The following is a 20,124-nucleotide window of genomic DNA, read 5'->3' on the forward strand; positions in this document are numbered from 1 at the left end:
TCTACCAATAGTGCTAGCTAGGCACCCCTAAGCGATGGTTTTTTTGTCACTAAAAGCACAAGCAACAAGTCAAAGTTAAATTAGACAAAATCAAATTCAAAAATTCCGTGCTTCAGAGAATATCATCAAGAAAGTAAACAAAAAAACGGGGGGAGGGGGAATTTTTACAAATCATGTATGTAATAAGGGACTTGTATCCAGAATACATTAAAAAAAGTCTCACAACTTAATAAAAAAGACAAGTAACACAATTTAAACATTAGCAAAGGATCTGAAGAGATATTTCTCTAGAGAAGATATACAAATGGCCAATAAGCATATGAAAAAATGCTCAATATCAATAGCCATCAGAGAAACACAAATCAAAACCTTAATAATATACTATTTCACACCCACTGAGGATGGCTATGATCAAAATGACATATGATGACAATGTTTGCAAGGATATAGAGAAACTGGAACCCTTATACCTCTGGTGAGAATGTAAAATGGTGCCGCTGCTTTAAAAAACAGACTGGCAATTCCTCATAACGTTAAATGTAGTGTTATCATATGACCCAGCAATTCCACTCGTCTGTGTGTCTAAGAGAAATGAAAAGTATGTCCACACCAAAACTTATGCATACAAGTGTTCATAGCAGCATTAACCACAATAGCCAAAACAAAAGTGGAAACAACTCAAATATCTATTAACTGATGAATCGATAAATACAATCGTGTAATACTCAGATAAGAAAAAGACTATTACATCAGTAAAAAGTACTGATAAGTGCTATATAGATGAATCTTGAAAACATGGTAAGTGAAAGAAGCCATGTTAGAATTATTTAAAGAATAGTTTTATAATGGGATTCTATTAAATGAAATGTTCAAAACAGGCAAATCTATAGAGACCAAAAGTAGATTAGTATTTGTCTAGGCTGGGATGAAATACTGGTAATGATACAATGGAAACAGTGCTTCTTTGGGGGGTAATGAAAATTTTCTAAAATTGATTGTAGAAATGGTTACACAATTCTGTGAATATACTAAAAACCATTTAACTGCATCCTTCAAATAGATGGTATGTGAATTACTACACCAGTAAAACTGTTACACACACACACACACACACACACACACACACACACACCAAAAAGCAACAGGTGACCCAAAAATTTACTAAAAGTTTCCACATGAAATTGTTACAACAAAGTTTTTTTTAACATTTATTTATTTTTGAGAGAGAGAGAGGGAGAGAGAGAGCAGCTGTGTGTGAGAGAACACATGGGGGAGGGGCAGAGAAAGAGGGAGGGAGACACAGAACCCAAAGCAGGCTCCAGGTGCTGAGCTGTCAGCACAGAGCCTGATGCAGGGCTGGAACTCATGAACTGGGAGATCCAGGGCCAAAGTTGGACACTTAACCGACTGAGCCACCCAGGTGCCCCGCAAAACAAATATTCTTAAAAATAAACCACAAAAGCAGTGCCTGGTTGGCTCAGTGGGTTACACGTCTGACTCTTGATTTTGGCTCAGGTCATGCATGATCTCACAATTCTGTACTGACAGCACAGTGCCTGCTTGGGGGGTCTCTCTCTCTCTCTCTCTCTCTCTCTCTCTCTCTCCCTCTCCCTCTCCCTCTCCCTCTCCCTCTCTCTCTCTGCCCCTCCCCTGCTCATACTCTCTTTCAAATAAATAAACTTAAAAAAAGAAAAAGAAAATAGAGAAACCACTCAAGTCCATACCTAAAAAGAAAGCTGAAGATACATGAGAGAACAGGAGTAGAGAAAAAGCAGATGAAGGAAAAATCTAGACTGAGGTCCTATGAAAATCTGTGAACATAGTGAAATCAGAACACCCAAGGATTACCTCTTCCACTCAGATGGGGACAGATGCAGGCAAGGGTTGGCAGGAAAGCAGGTACACTAACAAGGTAGTTACATGGGTACACGATGTTGAGAGTTCCCACTAAGTGCACTCCATTGTCTCAGAAGCATGGGACCTTCTCTGAATAATGGAGGAAAGAGAAGGGTTGAGAGAATGTAGAGACAGCCGGCAGAGTGACAAAGCAAATATTCACCCAATATTTTACCTGCCCATCTGTGCTATAGCAGTAATGCTAAAATAAAATACAAGAAATAAAATAAGTAGACAATCTTAGCATGAAGGTTTAATGTGAACAAAACTCCAAGAAAAAAAAAATCAACTTTCATAATGATCGTAACATTGTCATGTGAATGGGAAATAATTATGAATACCTCAAAACACTTCCCTTGAATATAATTCCATTTGTATGATTCTGTGTACCTTTAAAAAAATTTTTTTAATGTTTTATTTATTTTTGATACAGAGAGAGACAGAGCATGAGAGGGGGAGGGGCAGAGAGAGAAGGAGACACAGTACCGGAAGCAGGCTCCAGGCTCTGAGCTAGCTATCAGCACAGAGCCTGACTTGGGGCTCGAACCCACGAAAGCGAGATCTGACCTGAGCTGAAGTCGGAGGCTTAACCGACTGAGTCACCCAGGTGCCCCTCTGTGTACCTTTTAAACTTCACTTTTGCACACACACACAAAAGTAAATTCCCTTTGTTTAAGGAACTAGTCTAAGAAGAGAATCCTTCATGATAAAGTGAGAAGGAAAATAAATAACTGGACTGGCCATTTGTTTGCCTTTCTCTATAAGCAACCAAAGGAATTAAGTTCTTAATCTAAATCACTTATGCACTGTTCTACCTTTGATTGGAATTATGTAACTATTTGAAAATCTAGTCCTATGACAATTACCACTTACAGGGAGCAGCATATTTAAGAACAACTCTCTTTTCTGTCCTTCCACAAATTATTAAACTGCTTACAACAAAAAGGTGACTGCTGGTCTGATAGAACAAACCAAGCACAAGATCCCACAAAGTTCTACAGGCTCTGGATAATTAAACAAAAGTCACTGTTGCTGATACAAGGTTTTACATAAACCATGGAAACGTACATTTTTGCTATTAGTATAATTTGCAAAACTTACAAGGCTGTGTAAAAAAAACGGTTCCAAAACAGCCTTCTGAATCTCATTTTTAAGCCAAGTTTTAAAGGGCCTTGAACATTCCATTCACTAGGAAAACAATGTGCTACACTGTAACACTTGAAGAGCATAATGCTCAGTACTGCCATTGAGGAGTTTACAAGCTTCTACAGATAAAGAATGTACTCTAGATACAGCTAGTTAATGATAACAAGTGTGAAATGATTAAATGCCCAAAGAATTAAATGAGCAAGTTTCAAGGGTATGAAAACAGGAAACATCAAAGCTGACTAGAGAATTCAAGAAAGCAAAAGTTATAAAATTTCCATATACTTCTTCCCACTGATACTACTTTGCTTTCTTCTCAGGACATTTAGACTAGATACAATTTTTGTTCTGTTCCTTTTATTTACTTATTTATTTTACTACTGTTTTAAGTTTATCTTTTTTGAGAGAGAGAGAACCAGTGGGGTAGGGGCAGAGAGAGAAGGAGAGAGAGAAAATCCCAAGCAGGCTCTGTGCTATCAGCGCAGAGACCACTGCAGAGCTCAGTCTCACAAATCATGAGATCATGACCCGAGCCAAAACCAAGAGTCAGACACTTAACCACTGAGCCACCCAGGCGTCCTGTGTTCCTTTTACAATTCAAAAGCTATTTTATTAGTTTTGGACTTCTAATATATACCATTTAACATTAATAAAAACTGTCAAGAACAGTTTATTCAGAAAAGTATAAATTCACTTTTGTTTGATGGGAGTGGTGATGGTATCTTTCTAGGAGAATCTGAAACTACCTCTTTTACATCTTTGCAGGAAAAATACATACTCCTAAGCTCTTTAAAATTTTTGATCATCTTCCAAAACAATGCTAAGGATTGCTGAATAACGGTTGAATGTGTTTCAACTATCAGTGGTTCTGAAATACAAAATCATTATGAGTCTCTTCCAGGCAGCAGGTAATAGCAAAGAACATATGATTTTTCTAAAGGTTCTTTTTTTATAAATTAAAAAAAATTTATGTTTATTTTTGAGACAGAGAGAGACAGAGCACGAGTCGGGGGGGGGGGGGGGGGGTAGAGAGTGAGAGAGACATAGAATCTGAAAGAGGCTCCAGGCTCTGAGCTGTCAGCACAGAACCCAAGGCAGGGCTCAAACCCATGAATCGTAGGATCATGACCTGAGCCGAAGTCAGACATTCAACCAACTAAGCAACCCAGGCACCCCTACAAATTTTTTTAATGTTTATTTATTATTGAGACAGAGAAAAACAGAGCATGAGTAGGAGAGGTGCAGAGAGAGAGTGAGACAGAATCCAAAGAAGGCTCCAGGCTCTGAGCTGTCAGCACAGAGCCCAACGTGGGACTCGAACCCACAAACTGAGATCATGACCTGAGCTGAAGTCGGACGATTAACCAACTGAGCAACCCACGAGCCCCTAAAGATTGTTTTTACAAGGAATACCTTGAGTGGCCCTGGTAACTTACTAATTCACTGTTTCTGACTTTCTCTCTAAAATGTTACAAAAACAATGCAAATCAAGAAAGAGAGTCAAACATTTTGGGGTAATGATGAAACAAATTATATTTTAGAATCTCAACTAGTTCCTCAAACAACCTGATTAACCTTTAATGTGTCTCTAGCTATTCCTTTTTCCAAGTCCCAAGGCTACTGATCTAAATCTTACTATACTCCTTAAGTCCTCACTCTAACCTCATTTTTAACATGGACCTTGATTCCTGATTCTATGATGTCCAAACTGATCAAACCAATGGATATTTTTAGATTTTACCTATTCAGTCCTCTCAACTGTATTTAAGCCAACTCACGATTCCCACCTTGACTGCCAGTGTTCTGGTTTTTATATCTCTGGTTGACCCTTGTCACTTTCCTATTACAGGTTTTTTTTTCCTCTGCCAATCCCTTGAATGTGACTGTGACTTACAAATCTGTGCACAGGGGCGCCTGGGTGGCTCAGTAGGTTAAGCAGCCAACTTTGACTCAGGTCATGATCTCACAGGTTGTGAGTTCAGGCTCCACATCAGGCTCTGTGCTAACAGCTCAGAGCCTGGAACCTGCTTCAGATTCTGTGTCTCCCCCTCTCTCTGCCTTCCCCACCCCCACCCTCCCACTTGGGCTCTGTCTCTCTTTCAAAAATAAATAAACATTAAAAAAATGTTTTTAAAACTCTGGCCACAAACTCTTTGACACTAGTTTCAAAAGGTAGAGCCTAATTGCCCTCCCCATGCCTGTAATTCCCATCTCCATGAGCACGAGCTAAACTGTAGGATTCATTTCTAATGAACAAAATAAGGCAGAAATGAATTTCTCAGACTAAGACATAAAAGGCACTTCTTTCTTGCTTTTAGTTTGATCATTCCCTCTGAGTGAAGCCATAAAGCCTGTCATGATGATACTAGTCTAGTCTGGAGAGGCTAGCTGGTAAAAAACTGAGGCCACCTTCCAACACCCAGTAAGGGCTGAGGCCTTCTGCCAAATGGTGTGAGAGTGAGTCATCCTTGAAGCAGATCCTCTAGCTTCTCCCATCAAGCCATTTACAGGCCTACAACCCCAGCCAATGTCCTGACTGCAACTTCTTGAGACCCCTGAGCCAGAACCACCCAACTAAGTCACTCCAAAGGTACTGGGGCACAGAAACTATGATAATAAATGTTTGCTATTTTAAATTGCTAAGCTTTGGGGTAATTTGTTACAAAGCAATAGATAACTAATCCAATAGTATCTTTCAGCATCCTATTTATTCTCACTCATTCCCTCAATTCTCCGTGTATGAGGCTAAATAGATCTGTAACCCAGATTTTTTCCTAAATTCCAGACTATAGGACACCTTTACATCAATTTTAACATGCCCTAAAGCAACCTTTCCCCCAACATGTTCTTCCTACTTCCCTATCATCATTCATCCATGTGAAACCAAAAACCTGGATTTCATCAGACAACTCCTCCCATTTTCCTCATATTCAATCACTAAGTCCATATGACCTGCTTATTTCTCTGTAATGACAGTATTCTTTAAAGAATACAAATTTCACCTATAACTACTGATCAATCTTATTTTTAAAAATTTTTCTAATGTTTATTTATATTTGAGAGAGAAAGAGACACAGCACGAGCTAGGGAGGGGCAGAGAGATGGAGACAGAATCTGAAGTGGGGCTCCAGGCTCCCAGCTGTGAGCTGTCAGCACAAAGCCTATCATAGGGCTTGAAGTCCTAAGCAGTAAGATCATGACCTGAGACAAAGTCAGATGCTGAACCTACTGGGCCACCCAGGCACCCCGCCCCTACTGATCAATTTTAAAATCAGAGAGACAATCAGACATCATGTACCACTTGAAAGAATATGTTCCATCTATGAAGAATTCTTGCCCCCCCCAAAAAAAACAACCTGATTAAGCTTCTAGCTTTAATTATCAGTTTATACAGTTCCTATATTATAGGAAATATAAACAACAAAGGAAAATGTTTAAACATACCATAAAACATTGCCAAGGAAGTCCAGAATGTAGAAAACTCTACAGAATGAATGATCTGGTTTCTTCAACAAATAAGTGGCAAAGAAAAAAAAAGGGAAGGAGGACCTATTACTTAAAAGAGATGCAATTTTCTGTGTGATCTTATTTGGAATTCTGATTCAAACCTACTGGTGAGGGAGAGATGCTTGAGACAATCAAGGAAATTGAACACTGACTGGATATTTGATATTAGTAAATTATTATTATTTAGGCTTTTTTAATATGTATTTTGAAAGAGAATGGGGGAGGGGCAGAGAGAGGGTGAAAGAGAGAATCCCAAGCAGGCTCCACATTGTCAGTGCAGAGCCCAACTCAGGACTAGAACTCATGAACCATGAGATTATGGCCTGAGCCGATATCCAGAGTCAGACGGCTTAACCAATGGACCCACCCAGGCGTTCCTAATGGTGTTGTGATAACATTTTTAAAACAGACCTTAACTTTTAGTAATCCGTCTAAAATATTCACAAATGAAATGACATATTGTCTATCTGAGATCTGCTTTAAAATAATCCAATGGTGGTGTAGGGGCGCCTGGGTGGCTCAGTCGGTTGCATGGCTAGCTGACTCTTGATTTCAGCTCAGATTATGATACTACGGTTGTAGGATCAACCATACTGAGCATGGAGCCTGCTTAAGATTCTCTCTCCCCCCACCCCTCAGCCCCTCTCCCTCACTTGTAGGCACTCTCTCTCTAAAAAACTAAACAAATAAAATAATCCAATGGGGAAGAAAGGGGTGGTGGAAATATTAACAAAACGAAATTGGCCATATGTTGATAACCGTACGTGCTGGATGGTAGGAATCCATTTTACTATCATCTTTTATAGTTTTTTTAGTTTTTTTTTAACATTTATTTATTTTTGAAAGACAGAGCACAAGAGAGGGAGGGGCAGTGAGAGAAGGAGACACAGCATCTGAAGCAGGCTCTAGGCTCTGAGCTGTCAGCACAGAGCATGACATGGGGCTCAAATCCACGAACTGTGAGATCATGACCTGAGCTGAAGCCAGATGCTTAACCAAATGAGCCACCCAGGTGCCCCTATAATATAAGTTTTTCTATATTAAAAAGTACTCACAACACTTAAATACCGTCCACTGCCCTGGGGGTAAAGTTCAAATTCCTTAGCATGGTTTACCAAGAAAGCCTTTCATTATGTAGCCCGTGCCTACCTCTCTAGCTCACTGCTGTCCACCTCACAGCCCAAACTCCATAACTCTCAAATTCCTTACTCTTGTCTGCTCTAAAAACGTTTATTCTCCCTATCTCAAGTAGATTTCTCTCTCTGCTCACAGGGCTAACTTCTAATCATCCAGGTCATATCAAACCTGCTTCTTCTAGGAAACCTTTCCTAACCCTCCAAGACTGAATCAAGGAATCATCTACATAGCCCCCAAACATCCTATGTCCCCTATCACAGCTCTTACTTGCTGTATCCCCCAGGAGATTCTAGGTATCATCAAAGCATGGATTATTTCCCTCTTATTTACCATTTTAACACTTCTGCCATAGCATTCTGCCTGGCACACAGTAGGTTCTCAATAAACATCTGACAAATTTATAAAAGGCATGTCCTTCACTTTCTAACCTTCCAACTCCTCACATAACAATAACTCCCTCAATTTTCCTTCCTTTCTCAGCTTCCTTTGTGATCATGATTCACATAAATTGTTGACTGTTCACAGTGTTCCAAAATTTATACTTTAGCTCTTTCTTGGTATCTCATCCAATAAAAATGAAACAAATAATTTATATGCTATAATTTAACAGATCTTCATCTCTAGGCCTAACCTATGGCTCCAAATGTCTTCTGGGCGCAATCTCCTATTATCTCCCATACACATCTTTATACTAGAGCTGCTCAGAAATTCTCAGTATCTTCTTAATGCACCTTTATATACTCAAGTTTCCCATTTTGTGCATATTTCCCACTGTCTGAAATGTCCTTTTTGTCTTCTTCCTTTATACTGTAAATCTCAGGTCAAATGTCTCCCTCATCTTTTCCAGGCAATGTTCCCACGGCACTCTATTCTTATTCTATTGTAGAATTTATCATTGCTTTGAAATTTATCATATTGTTTTGAAATTACACTTAGGTGTCTGCTGCTAGATTGTGAGTTTCTAGGTAGAAGGGTTTCTCTCACCTTCATTCTGTATCTCCACCACATATAATACAATGCCTATTAATTGCTTACTGGATGAACTATATTATATTGTTTCTACTAATTAAAAGACTGAACTGGAACTGAAAAAACTGTCAAAATCTACTTTCCTTAAAGAGATCATCAGTTTCTCTGTTCCTGTATTGGGCAGAACAACATTATATGAAGCTTTCCTTCAAAAACTGAAAATTCACAGATTATGAAAATAAAAGAAAGGTAAAGTAAAAGGACCATCCATTCCCAGAGAACAACAGGTCTAGGTCTGGGCCCAAACCCAGAGAAAAAGGTCCAGGCTAAGGTGAAGCGTAGATGAGTGAATCTATTCTGTTCATGGCAATCCCAATGATTCTAACCCAACACTGAGATAATCCCAATATCAATTTTCAGTATAGGACAACTCTAAAGCAAGGCCAATCTACTTTAGTTCAGGGTTTTCATGTCTACCATGAAACAGATCTCTAACCATAAAGCTGGACCAGAGCCTAAATGATTCTGGAAACAAGGAACAGAGTGAGTTGCTATTTATCACTCTGCTTAAAAGGCTATGTAACTAATTCATACACTCTTTCTGGAGATGCAGCTCCAAGTTAGCAGCCACATGCACTAAACTATGCCTTCTAGTCCCTCCAAATCCTAATGTACTAAAACAATGTCCAAGTGTATAGAAGTCATTGCCAACATTCAATGTGTCTCCTACTTTGCCTTTAAGTGATTACCTATCGTCTTCCCATATTTGCTGGGCCTCCTCTAATTTGGGATTAGGTATCATTTTATTTTCACACGATCATTTTACTTTATACTTCTCTGCTGTTTTACAAGACAATGTTTTAACACCAAAGACCTAGAAAGTGTGTGGGGGGGGGGGGATTTCTAAATAGCCATTAGTAAGAAATATGATACCTCCTTTATTTGGCAAGGATTATGTTTTATAGAGTATGTTCTCAGAAGGGAGAAATTAGGTGAGGGGAATAGGGAGGGGAAGGAGTATATGAAAAAAAAAGTGTTTAGCCAGAAAGGCAAGGATCTATCAAGGTATTCAAAAACTAAAAGGGGAAGGAGGCAGTAAAGGATACAACTAAAGGAAGAAAAATAGGAAAAAGGAAGATTCTGTCTGGGCTGGGAGCTCCTAAGAAACCCAGCTAGGGGCCTCTCCAGTACAGCCCTAGAATTTAGACCAATAGGGTTTGTGAAGTTAACTTAATTCCATAGTGCCACTTATTGAAATTACCTTAATAGGCTAGAAAGGGTCCTTGGGATTTTCTGACTGTCACATCTACTGAAACCCAACATTACTTTTCATTGATCTAAGCCACAGGATTTCATTATCCCAGAGTTTTCAGTATATAATGTTCAGTTGCCTCATTTTCATGGCTACCTAAAGATAATCTTGAATGATGGGTTTAAATCTCATTCAGCTTTGGTCTTTTTCTCCCTTTAAAAAGTATAGAGAGCAAGGAAGTTGATAGTTAAAGAGTGCCGAAAGTTATATTTTTTACTCCTGCACACTTGCCTTTAGTAACTCACAGCTTGCACTTTTCTCCTCCCTGAGGTGAAAGTAAAGTGCAGTGAAAATGGAAAGGCAAGAAATTTGGAATCCTGATTACACCACTTACTGGTAGCTTTGCGATTTTTTTTTTAAACATTATTTATTTTTGAGAGACAGAGAAAAACAGATCATGAGCGGGGGAGGGGCAGAAAGAGAGGGACACACAGAATCAGAAGCAGGCTCCAGGCTCTGAGCTAGCTGTCAGCACAAAGCCTGATAACAGGCTCGAACCCACAAACTGAGATCATGACCTGTGCCAAAGTTGGACTCTCAACTGACTGAGCCACCCAGGCCCCCTGTTGCTTTTTGTTCTTGATCAAATTACTTAAAAGCCTGGAGCCTCAGATTCCAAAACTGTAAAATGGGGATAACAAATACCTACCTTGCATAGTTATTGTGAGTAAAATGAATTAAGGGAATCACTAAACTAGAATATAAGCTCCAGAGGGAAAAAATGGTATCTTGATCACTGTTGATTCTTGCTTGCATCTCCATGTGTGTGTGCACGCGCGCACGCACGCACACACACACACACACACACACACACAACCTAGTCCAAAGCAATAATTAACATATAGTGAGAGTTCAATAAATATTCTTAAATGAAAAATAAATACTAATGTCCCCGCTTTTCACATTAACCCTTCCTCTATAATTATATATTTTTCTTTTATTATTTTCTGAAGCCTTCAAAATTCTATTCTGTCCCTTTAAGTAGCTTCCTCCCTCTCGCAGGCTATTATTAACTATACACCATTCAAAGATAGTACCTTTGGAAGTAATTTCTCTAATACCACCCACCTTCCGTTTCTAACGCTGTAGGTGTAGAAGGGATAGTCAGATTCGTAGCAATTCGTACACTTGCCCATGGGCACTGATTCGCGTTAACGGAAGCCATGAACTCAGCCCTCCTCAAAGTACAACTTTCGGGACACATCTCACTAGCCATTCTCTCTTCGTTAACAAGAGACTCCTGTGTAGGAAACCCTCGGCTTCAAAAGTTAAGGCGTCGGTTAGGTTCGCCTCTCGCAGAATAGAAGAGTGCATCCCATGAAAGAAACAGTCAAGTTTGGGTAGAAAGGCGGGATTTCGGCTTCGTGTTGCCCGAGAGCCAGTTCCCTTAGTACCTGGCTAAGCTTGTCTGACCACTGCTCGAAGGGAGCGCTCTTTTAATCCCTGGAGGGAAGCTAAGGGGCGCGGCCGTCTATAGGCCCTGGAGCGGCCAATGTCAAACCCATGGCAATGTGGGGAGAACCTCACCGACTGCGCTACCTGACACTTTAAATCTTGGCTACGATCACCCTCACCCATCAACATCCGCGCTGGATCCCACCGCAGATTAATACCGGACCCTAAAAAAGAAACGCGGCTCGCCCCTAGCCCATAAATCAAACAGCCACTGCCAGCTTATTGGCTGCCCCAGCATCTTCTTCGCCCTCATTGGTTATCCTGGACCTAAAACCTTCCCCCACGAGGGAACCCTCTCATACGGCGGCACCCCCAGCTTAGCAACCTTTACCCGGCTACCAGAAAGCCCGTTCCCCCTCAGAGATAGCGACCCCCGAGGCGCTCGGAGCTTTGCTCCCCGAGGTCTCACCGTGTAATAGGAGAGCAGCCCTGCATTGTAGTCCAGCACAAACCAGCGGTATTGCCAGCCCTTCATCACGTTAGTCCATTTACTCAGCGGCCCTTCCATGATAGACGCCATCTTGGGAGCCGCCAATGACAACAAACGGCCTGACGTCACTCGCCTATAAGGCATTCACAATGTGGGGGGAGGGGCCGCCACGGGAAAGGGAGGGATCAGGCGGTGCAGGGGCGGGGCCGGTTGGTGCTTCTCTGCCTAAACTCCCCCACCCATACCCCCAGCTATCAACCTCAAACAAGCTTTCTTAGGGCCTCTATTGTGTGCAAGACTTGGTGCCAGGGAAGTGAGGAGTACAAGCCTGAATACCGCGAAGATTATTTATTAATATAAATAATTCTATCACCCATTATGATATCTTAAACGTCCCAAGGATTTCACATCTTATATTCACTTATACACTTATTTCAATTATCCATTCATTTAAGAAATATTTGCTGGGGCGCCTGGGTGGCTCAGATGGTTAAGTGACCGACTTTGGCTCTGGTCATGATCTCGTGGTTTTTGAGTTCGAGCCCTGCGTTGGGCTCTGTGCTGACAGCTCAGAACCTGGAGTCTGCGTCCGATTCTGTGTCTCCTCTCTCTGCACTTCCCCTGCTAATGCTCTGTCTCTCTGTCTCGCAGAAATAAACAAACATTTAAAAAGATTTTTTTTGTTTAATATTTGCTATTTTGTGCTAGATACTCTTTTAGGCTTTGAGGATTCAACAGAGATTTAATGAGGGATAGAGAACAGGCAATAAAGTAAATAGTAAATTATATAGTATCTTAAACACTGGTAAGTGCTATGGAGAAAAATTAAGCAAGGAAAGAGGCAGAATTAGGAGATGCAATTTTAAGTTCTTAAATAGAGAAGGCTTGAATGAGAAGGTAACTTTTGAGCAAAGGCCTAAAGAATGTGAAGAGGGTTGGGGGGGAAGCCTTCCAAGGAAATGAATAACAAACACCATTATTAGCTTGGCATGTTGAAGGAACAGCGAGTTCAGTGTAAGTGAACAGTGAGTTAAGGATAAAATCGTAGGAGTAGGAGACAAGGTCAGAGAAGTAAGGGTAGATCAGTTGGAGCCTATAAAGACAATGAAAATATTGTCCTGCTATATTAGGCACTGTTCGGGGTCCTGGGAATGCAACAGTGAAGGAGCCAAACAAATCCCTTGCTTTCTAGAAGCTTAAGTTTGGTGATGAAAAGCAAATACTAATGAAACAAGTAAACAAGAAAAATATCTAATACTGATTTGGGGGGAAAGAAAGAACACCTTACAGGGAATTTAAGTGAGTCCATGTAATAGGATGCTGGTGGATGGCTATTTTATATTTGGGATGGGGGATCAGACATGCCATTTAAGTTGAGATGTGAAGGATAAGAGCCAAACATGAAAATATGAGAGAAAGAGCTAAAAAGGGAGCTGAGAATTGGGGCATTAGCTAGAAGTAGTGATAAGGTCAAGGGAGAGGTTTTCTTTGTCTTTTATTTTTTTATTTTTTGAACTTACAAAGTATCTTTATTCAGGTACTGTGTTTATGAATCCCTTCTCTTTGCTGATAATAAAAACTCTAGGAAAAAGAATATCACTGAGGAAGCTAAACAGAACCTATTTGCTAGCTAAACAAATTGAGTGCAAATCTAAAGTAAGATTAAATAATCATGCTTAATCTCTTCATAATCTTTTTTCCCAGTTTTATTGAAATATAATTGATATAACATTGTGTACGTTTAAGGTGTACAACATAATTATTTACATAAATAAATAGATATGATTATATACATGACTAGACATATCTTGAAATAATTACTATACTATGTTTTGTTAATATCTATCACTTCACCATACAATTTTTTCCTGAGATACACACTTTTAAGATCTATTCTCTTAGTAACTTCCAAATAACTGTAGTCACCATGCTCTATGTTAAATCCCCAGAACTTATTCATCCTATAACTGAAAGTTTTATCATTTGGTTACCTTTTAATTTGACATAGTCTCACTTGTTTATTTTTGCTTTTGTTGCTTCAGCTGCAGGTATCATATACAAAAAAAATCATTGCCAAGACCAATGTCAATAAGTTTTCTTCTAAGAGTTTTGTGATTTCAGGTCTTACAATTAAGTCATTAATTTATTCTGAGTTAATTTTTGTGAGGGGTCTAATTTCATTGTTTTACATATGAATATCCAATTTTCCCAGCACCACTTATTGAAGAAACCATCTTTTCTCCAGTGAGTATTCTAGGCTCAAATATTAGTTGACAGTACAACATGGGTGGACCTAAAGGGTATAATTTTTTTTTTTAGTTTGGATACCATTAGTTTATTATAAAAGAGAGACATGAAAATTATTTACATGATGAAAGATTTCACAACTTCACTGGAATGGGCAGCTTCACTTTATGCCATTTCAATAATGATTTACTTCAGTCTACGTATTTTCCGAGAATGTCACCATCTCTAAATAAGAAATAATCCTTGTCATCTAGAACTACTTTGGTGCCTCCCTATTCTGGGAGAACTTTTTCTCCAACTTTCACACTGATTGGTTGAATCTTTCCACCCTTTCCTTTAGAGCCTGATCCAACAGCTACTACAGTTGCTTGCAAAACTTTTCCTTGAGATTTTTCTGGAAGCATAATGCCTCCTTTGGTTACAGTTTCGGCTGCACTCCTTTCAACTAAAACTCGGTCAAAGAGGGGAAGAAACTTTCTAAACGCTTGTCCTGCCATGACTCCGACCACCGCAGTTCCTACTCTGCTCTGTAAAGGGTATAATTCTTAGTGAAATAAGTTAGGGAAACACAAATACCATATGATTTCACTCATATATGGAATTTAAGATACAAAACAAACAGAAAAAAGAGACAACAACAACAAAACAAACTGGTACTAGCTAGAGAGGAGATGGGTGGAAGGACAGGTGAAATAGATCAAGGGAATTAAGAGTACACTTATCTTGATAAGCACTGAGAAATGTATAGAATTGTTGAATCATACTGTACATCTGAAACTAATATAACACTCTGTTAATTATATTTCAATAGAAAATAAAATAAAGGGGCAACTCTGATGGGCATTCTCCAGATTTAAAAATGTGTGTGTGTTAGTCGACTGTATATGTGTACACATGGAGTTATTCTGAGCCTTTGAGTCTGGATTTTTTTTTTGTTCTATATGTCTGTTTTTATGCCAGTATCATAATGTTTTGATTACTATAGCTTTGCAATATAGTTTGAAATTAGGAAATGTGATATCTCCAGCTTTGTTCTTCCTTCTCAAGATTGCTTTGGCTATTCAGGATCTTTTGTAGTTCCAAACAAATTTTAAGATTTTTTTTTAAGTTCTTAGTTTATTAATCCTCTCATGAAAAATCTGCACAATCACCAGAGAGCCACAGCAGAATCTTTACTCCTTCTGTTGTCCAATCTCCAGCTCACTTTTTGCCAGCACCAACATTGGCTTTTGCAGTTCCCCTGACTTTCTTCATTCTGTTCTTGCGTTCCTTTCACTGTTTTCTTGATGTCTTTTTCTTCTCATACAGGCCATGTCTTGCAAGTCTATGTTTGGGTGTGTTTTTCTTCGCATAATCCAAGGAATCATAAATCATGCCAAAGCCAGTTGTCTTGCCACCTCCGAAATGGGTTCTGAATCCAAATACAAAGATGACATCTGGTGTGGTCTTGTACATTTTGGCTAGTTTTTCCCGAATTTCTGTCTTAGGTACTGTTGCCTTTCCAGGGTGAAGGACATCAATGACCATCTGTTTCCGCTGAAGTAGTCGGTTGGTCATGAACTTCCTGCTCCGGATAGTTACAGTGTCATTCATGATGGCAGTGGAGGTTCAAGCAGCCAGGGAGGAAAAGAGCAAGATTTTTTTTTTTCTATCTGTGGAAAATGCCATTGGAATCTTGGTAGGGATTGAATTGAATACACAGGTTATTTGGGATAGTATTAACATTTTAACAACATTAATTCTTCCAATCCATGAACACAGAACATCTTTCCATTTATTTGTGTATTCCTCAATTTCTTACATTAATGCCTTATAGTTTTCAGCATATGGATCTTTTATCTCCTTGGTTAGATTGATTCCTAAGTGTTTTATTGCTTTTGGTGCTATTGTAAGTGGGATTGTCTTCTTTATTTTCTTTTCAGATAATTCATTGTTAGCATGTAGAAATAGTACTGATTTTTGTATATTGATTTTGGATCCAGCAACTTTACTGAATTCATGGATTGGATCTAAGATTTTTTTGGTGAAATGTTTAGAACTTTCTACATGTAAAATCATGTGATCTACAAACAGAAACAATTTGACTTTTTCCTTTCTAATTTGGGTATATGTTATTTCTTTTTCTTACCTAGTTGCTCATCTAAATAAGATGAATAGGAGTGGTGAGAATGAGTACTCTTGTCTTGTCCCTCCTCTTAAAAGAAACCTTTCAACCTTTCCCCAATGAAACATGGATTTGTCATATATGGTCTTTATTCTGTTGAGGTACACTCTTTCTACATCCAGTTTATTGAGGGTTTTTATCATGAATGAATGTTGAACTTTGTCAAATGCTGCTTCTGTACCTATTATTAATGTGATGTGTCACATTTTTGGATTTGTATATGTTGAACCATCTTTGCATCCTAGGGATAAATCTCAGTTGATTGTGATGTATGGTTCTTTTAATGTGCTATTGAATTTGATTTGTTAGTATTTTGTTGAGAATTTATTCTTACAGCTATATTAATTAGGGATGTTGGCTTTTCTTGCAGCATCCTTGTCTGTGATCAGGACAATGCTAGCCTCATAAAATTAGTTTGGAAGGTTCCATCCTCTTCAATTTTGTGGAATAATTTGAGAACACTGGAATCAATTCTTCCTAGAATGTTGGGTGAAATTCACCAATTAAACCAGGAGCAGGGATCCTTCACCCATAGTAACAAGAGAGAGAGCAAAGACTATGATTTCAAATGCTATGGTTTGACGGTTTGATGGTGGAGAGATGAGTGATTTTTTTAATCTGCTTTTAGTTGAGAAAAGACTCAAAACTTAGTGGTTAAGAATGCAGACTTTGGTGCCATGGTACCTGAATTTGAGTCCTCAGACCCATCACCTAGTAGCCATACGGCCTTAGGCAAGTTTTCTAAATTCTCTGTGCTTCAATTTCTCCATCTTTAAAATGTGAAAAATAATAGTAGGTTGTTTGGGGGATTAAATGAGCTCATATATGTAAAGGCTTAAAACAATACCTGGTAGAGGGCACCTAGATGGCTTAGTCTGTTAAGCAACCAACTTCAGCTCAGTTGATACCATGATATCATGGTTTGGGTGTTCGATGCTTATGTCAGGCTCTGTGCTGACAACTCAGAGTCTGGAGCCTGCTTCAGATTCTGGGTCTCCCTCTCTCTTTCTGCTCCTCCCCTGCTCATGCTTTGTCTCTCTCTCCCTCTCTCTCTCTCTCTCTCCCTCTCTCTCTCTCTCTCTCTCTCTCTCTCTCTCTCCCTCTCTCTCAAAAATAAATAAACTTAAAAAAAGGAATATTTACTTAAAAAATACCTGGTAGACACTAAGCACTCAATAAATACTAGTTCTTAGAATTTGTTCCAAAGACATGTGACATAAAAAGGAGGGGAAGATTTGAAAGAGTCATTTTAGAGAATGAAAAAGCAATAAAAGTGGAGTAGGGTTGCTTGGGCAGTGTTGCATGTCCATTTAGGGTTCGTGGTCACAAATTTAAAGTGAAACCAGTCAACAGACCAGATACTGGCTTTTCTTCATCAATGTCAGGATGTTCAGGTGTAAGCTCAGAGTGTATAGAGAGCTAATTTTAACCAAGTGAGCTAAATAAAGGGAGAAGGACAATTAAGTTCACAATGTTACACCCAAGGGTGTGATTATAATTTTGGACTATGAAACCCAGTTTGGGTAAGGAAGGAAGTGAGAACAAGAGGGGAAAGAACAATGATTTGCAAATCTTACTAAGGTGAAGGAAGAGCTGGAGTGGGAGTAGGGGACCTTGAAGGGTACTTCAGGTGAACATCTGAAATCAAAATTTTGGAAAGGAAACAGTTACTGATGAGGGCAAAGACTGAGGTATGATGACAGGCATGAATGATTAAGGTCAGGGAGAGGAACAGATTGAGGATGTGGAGGTCCAGGAATGGAGAAGCAAAAGAGTTGTAAAATGTCCAAGGATATGTTGAGGTCATTCAGAATAATGACAGGATAAGTGTAAAAGAAGAAAGCTAGGATCTAAAATTACCACTGAATTGGGGCTAATGCCCAGAGGGTAGGTAAATGACAGCAAAGCAGAACAGCACGTGGTAAAGTGGAATGGCAAGGACTTGAACTAAGGTTTATGAAAGAAAAAAGGTAGTTTTACCTCCCTTTGGTTTAGAGGCAACAAAGAGAAGCATTTAGTCTTTAAAACACCCTATAGGATAGATAATAACACCCCTTGAACTGATGAGAAAATTGAATTTTCAATTTTCAGTTTTCTTCTTTTTTTTTTTTATGTCTTTTATTTATTTTTGAGAGACAGAGAGAGACGGTGCGAGCAGGGGAGGGTCAGAGAGAGAGGGAGACACAGAATCTGAAGCAGGCTCCAGGCTCTGAGCTAGCTGTCAGCACAGAGCCTGATGCGGGGCTCAAACCCATGAACCATGAGATCATGACCGGAGCCGAAGCCAGACACTTAACCGACTGAGCCACCCAGGTGCCCCTCAATTTTCAATTTTCAATTTTCAAATTTTTAGTTTGAGCAGATGTGCTTATTTAGTAACAATTTACTAAATAACAGTGCTATCATTCAGCACAGAATTATGAAGACCTTTCTTTGTGCCAGGCTTTTGGGCTAGTCACTGATATTACTCAAGAAAGAAAGTTTCCTCCTTTAAACGTGAGGGAGTCTAATGCAAAACAGACAGTATGACAAGACAGTGTGATAAAATACTTTACACTTCTTCCCCACTTTTTAAAAATTTTTATTTTAGAGAAAGAGAGAGCATGAGTGGGGGAGGGGGCAGAGGGAGACAGAGAATCTGAAGCATGCTCCACTCTTAGCATGGAGCCCAACATGGGGCTCAATCCTATAGCCACAGGATCATGCCCTAAGCTGAAATCAAGAGTTGGACGTTCAACCAAGTGAACCACTCAGGCACCCCTACCCTTCTTCCCCTAATCCAATGCTCTCTCCGCTGAATTCATTCTCAAGACTCCTAGGCAAATAAATAATTATATATTATGGAAAATACAGAGAGACATACATGTTTATTGTTTTCTCTCCCACTTCAAATGCAATCTCCATGAGAATAGAGATTTTATCTGTCTTTCTTACAACTGTATACCCAGCAACAAAAGCAGTACTTGAAATATGGTTGGGGCTTCATAAATGTTAATTGAAAGAATATCCTGTCCTCTCTTGCTTCTAATCTAGTTCAATTCAGCAATTCAATGTATTAAAATTGTATGGAGTGATATGTGGATAGATATGTGGATTTATGGATAGATATGTGGAGGTAGTCCCTCGCCTCAAAAAGTTTCCAGTCTAGTGGGAAGGATGGGCCACACATATAAAAGTCAGAAGATAATAAAATTCATCAAAGAGGTACAAAGAAAATGCAATTGGAAGTCATAAGAAGGAGAAACTTGGTGAAAATGAAGGTGCCTATTAGGAAAAGGCCATTCTCATAATTATTGAAAGCATATCACCTGTTTCTTACATTCAAGAGTCGGTTTGGTCTACATGCTATTTGAGTTCTTCATACTATTCACTGTCAGCCATAATTTGTCTTTTCAAAGGAAGTCCATGGATCTCAATATAAATAAGGAATATTTTCTTTATCCTTATTTATATGACTTGTCAATACTTTTCCAGAAGAGACAGCAAAATGGAATAGGAAGAACTTGACCCTAAAAGTAAAGAGCTAAATTTGAGGTATCCTCGCTCTGCCATTTTGGCTGTGCTTGGGTAAGCCTTTGTAAGACTTAAATTTATCTTCATAATCATGAAAGTAACATCTCTATCTAATTTAAGGAGCAAATGAGAATATATATGAAGGGGACAGGAGCCAATAAGTTACCTTCTTTCCCTCTTTCAGGATAGCCTCTTTCCTGTAGATTACAATTCAACAAAATTTGTTGAGAATATATCAAGTGTTTGGCACCTTCAAGAAAGCTAAAGATGAAGAGACATGGTTTCTATGCAGTAACTAACCTGGGGCATGAAACCTCTGTGCAACTGAATGTAATATAAAGCCATGTT

The 20,124-nt window shown here is 39.1% G+C and overlaps 1 protein-coding gene and 2 pseudogenes across 4 annotated transcripts in view; all 3 read right to left on the reverse strand.

Annotated features, from left to right (window-relative positions):
- OSBPL9 (oxysterol binding protein like 9) overlaps positions 1–11,947 on the reverse strand; it is a 170,088-nt gene extending 158,141 nt beyond the window's left edge. For all 4 annotated transcript variants that reach the window (XM_029947255.1, XM_029947254.1, XM_029947253.1 and 1 more), the window contains exon 1: positions 11,832–11,947. In XM_029947255.1, the coding sequence (XP_029803115.1) occupies positions 11,832–11,942 (111 nt within the window). In that variant the 5' untranslated portion in view covers positions 11,943–11,947. The remainder of the gene's footprint in view (positions 1–11,831) is intronic.
- Positions 11,948–14,290: 2,343 nt separating this feature from the next.
- LOC115300112 lies at positions 14,291–14,596 on the reverse strand (annotated as a pseudogene).
- Positions 14,597–15,204: 608 nt separating this feature from the next.
- LOC115299110 lies at positions 15,205–15,692 on the reverse strand (annotated as a pseudogene).
- Between the last annotated feature and the right edge of the window lie 4,432 nt (positions 15,693–20,124).

Source organism: Suricata suricatta, chromosome 8, assembly GCF_006229205.1.
Source record: "Suricata suricatta isolate VVHF042 chromosome 8, meerkat_22Aug2017_6uvM2_HiC, whole genome shotgun sequence".
NCBI lineage: Eukaryota > Metazoa > Chordata > Mammalia > Carnivora > Herpestidae > Suricata > Suricata suricatta.